Source organism: Brachyhypopomus gauderio, chromosome 18, assembly GCF_052324685.1.
Source record: "Brachyhypopomus gauderio isolate BG-103 chromosome 18, BGAUD_0.2, whole genome shotgun sequence".
NCBI classification, from domain to species: Eukaryota; Metazoa; Chordata; class Actinopteri; order Gymnotiformes; family Hypopomidae; genus Brachyhypopomus; species Brachyhypopomus gauderio.
Genome location: NC_135228.1, coordinates 15,025,858 through 15,034,599, shown reverse-complemented (window position 1 = coordinate 15,034,599; position 8,742 = coordinate 15,025,858). Strand labels below are relative to the sequence as shown.

Genomic DNA, 8,742 nt, shown 5'->3' with positions numbered 1-8,742 from the left:
TTGTGTGTATGTGTGTACCATGTATTTGATATAACACAGAATGTGCAGCGTTCTTGAAATCAAAAGCTTAGCTAGTTTCCATCAGAATATACAGTCTACAATGACTGTGACTTATAGTTGCACTGACAACGTGACTAAGTATTTTGACTGCCTTGTTCATAGGCAATGGCACACAGACTAGATATTCTGATGGCACTGACAAATCGACTGACCTAAATATTTGATTTTGGGGCAAAAACAAAGAATTTTGAGTGAAGTATGTGATTTTGCAGGTATTTCATTGAGTTTTGCTGTTTGCACTAATTGTTTTGAGAAATGCACTAGTTGTGATGCCAATGTAAAGCATGATGTGAGAAATGAACCAAACCGACTGGGAAAAACTGTAACAGAAATTAGGATGATTTTATTTGACAAAGGCTATATATAACAAAAACAAAGACATTTCATGTAACAACTAATGCTTAGCAGCATCCTTGGGCACCCCCATGTAGTTAGAATGGTACATTCGACTATGACGTTCATAGTCGACTAGGGGGTATAGTCGACTATAGTCGAATCAGCGACTATTGCAGGTCACCCAAAGTTGTTTCTATGCATAAATAAGATGTAATGCCTGGAGGGTTTCATTCCAACTCAAGCACTCAGAGATTATACACTAAGCAGAAGGAGGGGAGCCATGGACTTATGAGCTCAAAGATGGGAACCATCACGGGAGGATAAACCCCTGCACAGCATGTACCACCTGCAAGTCCTACAAATGGCTGGAAAAGGCTCAAATTTTAGACAACATGGAGGTACAAATCATAGCAGCACAGGAATAAGATTGATAGAGGCTTAGACAGGGCCACACCAGACAGGGTCACATCAGACAGGGCCTTGAATGCACACAATCCAGCACATAACAGCTGGATGCAAGATGCTAGCAGGCAAAGCATACAGAAACCAGAGCATATGGAACACCATAACCACGTGGCTGACCAAGCAGGCAGAAACATCTGTGTCAAGTACAGGCTTGAGGACCCAAAGTCAAAGTAGGTTACACCTGTGAAGGTAGTGAAGAATGACTGAGCTAAGATCCTTGTGGGACTTCCAGATACACGATGACAAAATGGAAATGCTAAGAAACGACATGGCAGTAATAGATAACCAGAAGAAGATCCCAAATGATTGCAACACCAGGAACAAGTAACATATTCCTGCTCCACCATCCAAAGCATTTTGCTACATGGAAACAAAACATTTACAAACAGAAAGTTGTTTTTGGCTCTTTGAGTAAAATACGGAAGTTGCAAGTTTATTTTGTAATGTACTTGAAATGCTCTGCTACAATGCAACTTCCTTCCTTTTACTAGAAACAGGTGTTAGAAGATTCTAGGTCATGCTGGTTCTGCATGAACACTTCATATTATCAGTAAAAAGTCACATTGCATCTGCAGTGCAAAGACCAGGAAATGTGTATCATGATAGAATAGTATTTATGCTACCCCAAAAAATAATGCTAACACTGTTTATTGTGGAAAGCTAGCTGTTCATAGGACCTCAACTACAGATGAGTTTATAATTCTTTATAAAACATTTATTCCCCATGTGCACCTCTTGACAGTGTCAAATCATGTCAAAACCCAGATCTTTCCCAAGGTTTACTGAGAATCTAAAAAATTTACCAACTGCAAAAAAAAACCAGCTGAGTAATGCTAAACAGGGTAAAAAACACAGTGAAACGATTCACTCACACCTCCCTCACCACTTCCCATAAAGCAAATGTACCTCAAACAATCCCACGTCAGCTCAGTTTGCTTTGCAAACTGAAAAGTTCAAAGTCTCAACAAGAGCTACCCTGTGTACGTACCAATAGGAAACAACAATAAGTAATAAAAGTACTATTATTATTATTATTACTTATTGCTAGTAGTACTCATTCATTAAAAACTTTATGTATAAATTCTCAGGACCAGAAAATTTGGGACGGTGTGGGACTGGGACATTTCAAAAACACCATACATGTGATGTATGGTACCAAGCCCACACTCCATGGCCTCAAATTATTTTCTTTTCTCTCCTTTTTCTGTATCTCTATTACTCTGTAAATTTGATTAGCCAAAAGTCAAATTACATCCACTCTGAATTATTAAGAACAATTATTTATATACAACTTTAGTCATGTTTTATTCCTTAAGTCGGTAAACACAGGCCTGTTCAAAGCAAACAGTATCATGATAGTGATAGAACAGAGCTTATATTAAGGACAGGATGAACGTTTGAAAACGCACGTAACCAAAAACACAAAAGAAGCGCTCCGTCTACGCCTTCCTGCCTCTTCGTGGCATCAGTGTTTAGTGATGTGGGGCTTTTGGGAGATCGAATCAAATGATTCGGAAAATTATTCATCTTGTGAAACGTTCGAATCATCACACGCCACAGTGACATCTAGTGGGCAACCAGGGCCTAAATCCACAACTTGTTCTTAACAGAAACAGAAGTAATGTGTTTTTTATGAAAAATGACGTGAAATATTCCCCCATAGCATATTGTGTCCCTAAACACGCCTTAAAATATGCTATTCTAGAAATAGAAAATCTAAAATAAATTCACTGTCTAAAAGGATTTGTTTGATAGGCTGGTGTGACCCGCCTAATATTTAAATTATCATATCGCGCCATTTGTAACGACCAACTGTTTGGCTTCGGAGAGGTGAGTAATTTACACAGATATCCAGAAGATATAAAATGATCTAATTTATTAAATACCTTACGTAGTGTAACCTAACTAGCTTCGCTGGCAGCCAAAAAGGTTTTTCTTCCAATTCTATAAATAACGAGATATTTCTGTACCGCGAGTTTGAGACGGCATAGTTATCTCAGCCGATTAACTGGGTGTACCAGTTTAATCGAAATATCTCGTTGACATTATCGTATTAGCTAGACAGACCCCATAATTTAGATCAGTCATAAAGTTATACTGGTGTACCAGCAAACGAGTCCATTCAGTATTCATACGTTGAGGTTTAACTTCACAGCTGCTTTTATATGGAATCAATGAAAATACGTTACGTACCTTTAGTTATATGTAAATACGAATAAAACATTACTAAAAATTTATTTATAAAACATTTTATTACCTAGATTTTAGACATATACAGTATATCGACTTGTTGAAAAGGCAGCACGAGGTTGTCAGGGGGGAGAGCCCAGTAGCCACATAATAAATGTTGTTGCTTTCTAACCTGCGTGTGTAACCTAAGAGCAGCTCGCTAAATATACATCACTAAATAACCTATCTAACGATGTATAGCATGGTTTAAAATTTAAGGCGCGAGAAATTAAGTAAGACGCGAGACTGGACGACGCACGTGGCTCCGGCTCCGTCCACGTGGCGAAGCTGCGTCGTAATCTCGCGTGATTCCGTTAAATTTATTACATAAATACATATACTGTACATTTATACATGTATTTAACATCCATGGCAACAATGTGGTCCGTGACATGCTATCCACCTTAACAACTGAAAATACATTTTTCATAATCATAAATACATGATTTCATATTATTTAAAAACATTTTCAGATGATTTGGGGATCCAAATGAATAACGGTCAATGATAAAATTCCTCCTGTTATGTATACAAATGAACACCAGGGGGCGAGTAATGGCCGGCTATAATAAAAGGTTTCTCATCCCTTGAGCAGTATCTTCTTTTAATTTTGCAGTGTAGAAATATGTATACTAAAATTGTAACGGTTATTTGCTACTCTTAACTTTAGCTATTAAATAAGACTTAAATGTGTGTGTCTGTGTGTGTGCTTGTTGGCTAGCATTAAGGTAGCTTTGGACCAACTTAGCTAAACACAAGTTTCCTCAAGGGTCCTTATGTAAGGATGATGTAGGCTGGTCCATCATAGTAGGGGGACAACTGGTCTTTACATGGGTTTAGCTGTGTAACTGTGCTTTTAGCATGTATGTGCCTAAATACAGCATTACGTTTACTGTCACTATCAGATTTGATGACTTTTCTAAAGTTTCTAGTTAAGGTCTATGTGTAAATCATATAAACATTTTAATTTTGTTCTATTTATTGGTTTTTATCTTGGGGCAGATTTGCAAGATGAAAATCAAATGTGCTTCAGAAGACAAGTGAGTATAAGCTTATATCTGTCTAGAGGCAAATTACATGCAATTAATAGTTGATTAAGCTGAACATTTTAAATGGTTAAGACTTGTAGTCATATTCAGCTGTTTGGTTTCTGAATTCCCTGCTGTCTGACAAATTACACTGCACTGACCACTTTCATTGGTCTTATAAGACATGTCAGTCTGTGGGAGAGGATGCCAGTAAAATGTTGGCAGAATTATATGCCCAACTATGTGATACTGTAAGTCACACTGTTCAATGAAGATTTGCTAATGGTAGATATGTGATTAAAGGAAATGACTACATTCAGCGTACGTCATCAACGAGTGTCAACGACATGGTCTTATTAGTGGCTGTATTTAAGCCTAATAGAGTCTCTCCCACTCTGTGACTTTGATCTAAATTTTCTGGCAGTGCCAGAACTTAAAAAAAACCCTAAAACTAAACATCTTGGGTTGCAGAGGCACTAAATAATCTGAGTAAGTCACATTGTGAGTTCTGTGTCCACCGATCTCATCTCACAGCCAAATCAAGTTCGAATGTGAGGTGTGATTTGCAACAGCAAAATAAGGCTGATTTTCACAGTGTGAACCTGGATAAAGAGAAACTAACAAAGCCATATTTCTCTGACAGAGCCCTTGTGGGCACCATCTTCTTTCTCCTGGGCATGGGAACTCTTCTGCCATGGAATTTCTTCATAACTGCATTTGATGTAAGAGAACTAAGATGCCTGCTGTCTTCACAACTGTTTGTGGAGACAGCAGTTGCTGAACTTGTAATTTTTGTGTGTGTGTGTGTGCACATTTGCTGAACTTTTAATGTTTGTTTTTGTTTGTTTTGTTTGTTTCTGCAGTATTTTAATGAGCAGCTAAATACGACAACAGGCAATGCCTCAGAAACCACCCAGACATCTGATCCATACATGTTTAACAACATGTGCGTGCTGATTTCCCAGCTTCCCTTGCTGGTGTTCACTCTCCTGAACTCTTTCCTCTACCAGCAGTGAGTATCTGTCGTTATTCTTGTTGTTTGAACTAGACTGTAGAGACGGTGGGTCTCCAAGGAGGGTAGAAGCATTGCTCTCGGATCGTGTCTCAGGTTGTACTGGACTGTCGTGTAATCTCCGTTTTGTTTTGCAGTATTCCAGAGAGGATGAGGATAGCAGGGAGCATGATATTAATCTTCCTGCTCTTCCTTCTCACGGCTGCTTTAGTGAAGGTCAAAATGGAACCGGATCTTTTCTTCTACATCACTATGACAACCATCTGGTTCATCAACAGTATGTCCGTCCTTTTATGGCCTGATGTAAATAAATAGACCACTAGCATTATTTGATTAGCATTGGCATAGATCAGGGTTAACAGTACAATAACAGTAATAATCCCCACTCTTTCTCTCTAGTGTTCGGAGCAGTGCTGCAGGGAAGCCTGTTTGGGTTGGTTGGGAAATTCCCTCAGACGTACAACTCCTTGTTTATGAGTGGCCAGGCTGTAGCTGGCATCTTCTCTGCTGTTGCCATGCTGATCTCGAAGATCTGTAAGCATCTGCAAACAGTTTACCTGTTAGTGTAGCTGGTGGCTAGTGCTGAAGGATGAGCTTGTCTCTAAAAACTTTTGCCCTTGGTTGTGTGCGCAGCTGAAACGGACAACAAGAGCGCAGCTTTGGGCTACTTCATTACCCCGTGCTGTGCCACACTCCTCACTCTGTGCTGTTACCTCCTGCTGCCGCACCTGGTAGGTGCATTCTTTACTTCAGAAAAACTGGCACAGTGCAGAAACACGCAACAGTACCAACTGTCTTAATCCTTAAAAATGACGGGGTGACATTAGCGTGTAATAACTAATGGAGCTACATATTTTTCAGAAATCTGCTCGTCTTTATTTAGAAAATCTACCAAGCAAAGAGGAGACAAAGCAAGAGGTTTTAGAGCAGGCTGGTATGTAAAATCTGTGGCCAGAGCTTCTATGAATTTATCCATCTGCCTCACTTTTGGAAAACACAAGACTTGAGTTGAGACTGAAGGACTTTGCCTGACCCTTTTTTCTTGGTGTAGAGAGTGTGACCTTAATGAAGATGAAGCTCCGTGATGCTGACTGTAATGGCGAGAGCTTGTTAACTGGACCTGATCGCCAAGCTTTCCACACAAGGAACGTGGAAGAGAAGCTGGAAGGGTTGTGTGAAGGGAAATCTACAGTTGTGGCGGTTTTTAAAAAGGTATATGGAAAAACTGATCGTTGTGGTATTCAACATCTGTAAAATTCTCTGTTGGTAATGTCCTAGGTTAGTTTCTCTAAGCAGCCTATCTGTCTTCTCCGTCTATAGATTTGGATGATGGCCTTGTGTGTGACATGTGTTTTCATGGTCACATTGTCAGTTTTCCCAGCAATTACAGTGCTTGTGAAACCAGATCGCCTATTTACTGAGAAATGGGGTAGGTCTCCAGCACTGGCTACACCACATTCTCTTTAACTAAGACCACAGACGTTGCCAGTAAGCACCATACATTCACCTGCTCTCTCTGTCTCTCTCAGGTAAGTTTTTTACTCCCCTTTGTTGCTTTCTGGTCTTCAACGTGATGGACTGGATTGGCCGAAGTGTCACTTCAGTTTTTCAGTGGGTAAGTCTCCTGTCTACCTGACGAACCTTTGACATCTGTAAATGAAATCAATTTGACACATAACATACATTCTGTAATTAACTAATGAAATGCTTTTTTAATTGTTGCTGTGTTAGTTTGCATACAGTATAATTTATAGCCACTTGTGTGCTACTTTGGGCAGCCAATATGTCTGAGACTTGTCTGTGTTTCTTGTGCCAGCCCTCAAAAGACAGCTGTCTGTTCCCGATCTTTGTGGTCGCTCGTGTGATCTTCATCCCTGTCCTCATGCTGTGCAACATTTCATCTCACGTCTACCTCTCATCGCTTTTGACGCATGAATTTGCCTACATAACTGTGATGTCACTGTTTGCCATGACAAATGGGTACTTTGCCTGTCTCTCCATGTCTTACGCACCGCGGTAAGTACTAAGACCTCATAAACGTACTTATTTGCTTTTACCATGAATACCGTTGTTATTATCGGTTTAGCCACCTGTTATTGTTGTTACAGACTGTGAAATGTGTTGTATTCCAAATGCAGAGGTAACTTCATGCCAAACTCATATTGTCATTTGTTTTGTGTGCTCGATAGGTTGGTGGGGTATAGAGACGCAGAGACAGCTGGGGCTCTGATGACCTTCTTCCTGGCTTTGGGACTCTCCCTTGGGGGCGCCCTCTCTTTTGGTCTGAAGAAGCTCTTGTAGCACTGATAGCTCTCCTATCCAGTTATTACTGGCCCAGCCTGAGTCACCTGTCTGCTTTCTTTAAAAGAACTAAAAAGCTTTCTATTGTTTATCCTGGCAGCTAAAACATTTTTAACTTTATACTGATTATAGCACTTAAGCAATTACATTGCAATTAAGGCACTTACAGTATGAAACATTTCATTTGGGACCCTTGCGAAATTAAACACTGCATTTAAGGCCCTTACAATAGGAAGTCAGTTTGTGATACATTCGCCACCCTAAAACCACTCTAATTAAAAACACCTGGTAGTTCATTACATCATTAAAAACACCTTGAGTCAGTATCACAGTTGAGTAGGGAATGGTACACCACCCAAATAGCAGCTGGTCAGTATTAGTCCTCTGGTCAGTAATGAATGGGGTAGAGGTTGGATGACCAGCGGAGGGAGCTAGTGGGTTATATAAAGTGTGTAGGTGAACCTTTAAAAATGGCCAGTGTGGGTAGGTGGAAAATGTGAGCGCATCAACCAATCATTATTGTTAAAGCCAAAAGCCATAGTTGGTAATGCAATGACCTGTTCAAACTTCCATTAGTAAATTAATGTCTTTTTATTCAAAAGGGATTTTTATGTGTGTTTGCTTTTAGACAACATTTTTACTTATGTACTTTTTAGTCTGAATTTTTATACGTGTATTATGGTAAGAGATAAACTGTAAACATTTAGATGTGTGAACTATGGAGGTCACTGTTACATAAGGACATAGTTATCCAGGTATAGAGAGATCACACATCTCAAGGATCATTTTGACTAAGTTAATGTCCTTTTAAATTCACATACTGTCTGAAATACTGTCTTTTGAAATTCTAAGCAATATTTATAGTTTATTGTTTATTTATCTGGCTAACAAATCTTCACTTTGTCATTCAGTGGTAAGGCTGATGTATTTTATTATTTTTTTAATGTCTGGTTGGTTTTGTTGTTGTTGCTTTGCATTCAAAAAAGGGAAAATCATTCTCTTGAAGATTATCAATTAAACGTTATTTGTAATTTCTCTGATTTGGTCTCCGGTTGTTCACTCATCTGCGGAACTGCTGCAGTCAGGACTCTCCTGGCTGAAGGTTCTCGCTGGGTTTGCTGTGCAGTGGCAGTGTTCTATCTCCTTGAGGAGTGCCCGTCTCCGGCAGAGAGCCTCACCGAGCCACGCCTGTTCTATCACAGAACCGCCACGTGACGCGGCAGGCTTGTCTGAGCATACATAACATCTATTCACATCTAATAACCAACACACGAGTAATGACAAAATGAAGCCTCTTTTGATGTCAGTTGG

At 39.6% G+C, this 8,742-nt stretch overlaps 1 protein-coding gene across 1 annotated transcript; it reads left to right on the top strand.

The window, feature by feature from the left end:
* The first annotated feature begins 2,547 nt into the window (after nt 1–2,547).
* On the top strand, nt 2,548–8,471 carry slc29a2 (solute carrier family 29 member 2). Its single transcript, XM_076980380.1, has 13 exons — nt 2,548–2,691; nt 4,093–4,130; nt 4,762–4,840; nt 4,982–5,130; nt 5,268–5,407; nt 5,530–5,664; nt 5,764–5,861; nt 5,992–6,064; nt 6,182–6,342; nt 6,451–6,559; nt 6,660–6,745; nt 6,947–7,146; nt 7,320–8,471. The coding sequence occupies exons 2-13, from the start codon at nt 4,102–4,104 to the stop codon at nt 7,429–7,431; spliced, it is 1,371 nt and encodes a 456-aa protein (XP_076836495.1). The 5' UTR covers nt 2,548–2,691; nt 4,093–4,101; the 3' UTR covers nt 7,432–8,471.
* Nucleotides 8,472–8,742: the final 271 nt, after the last annotated feature.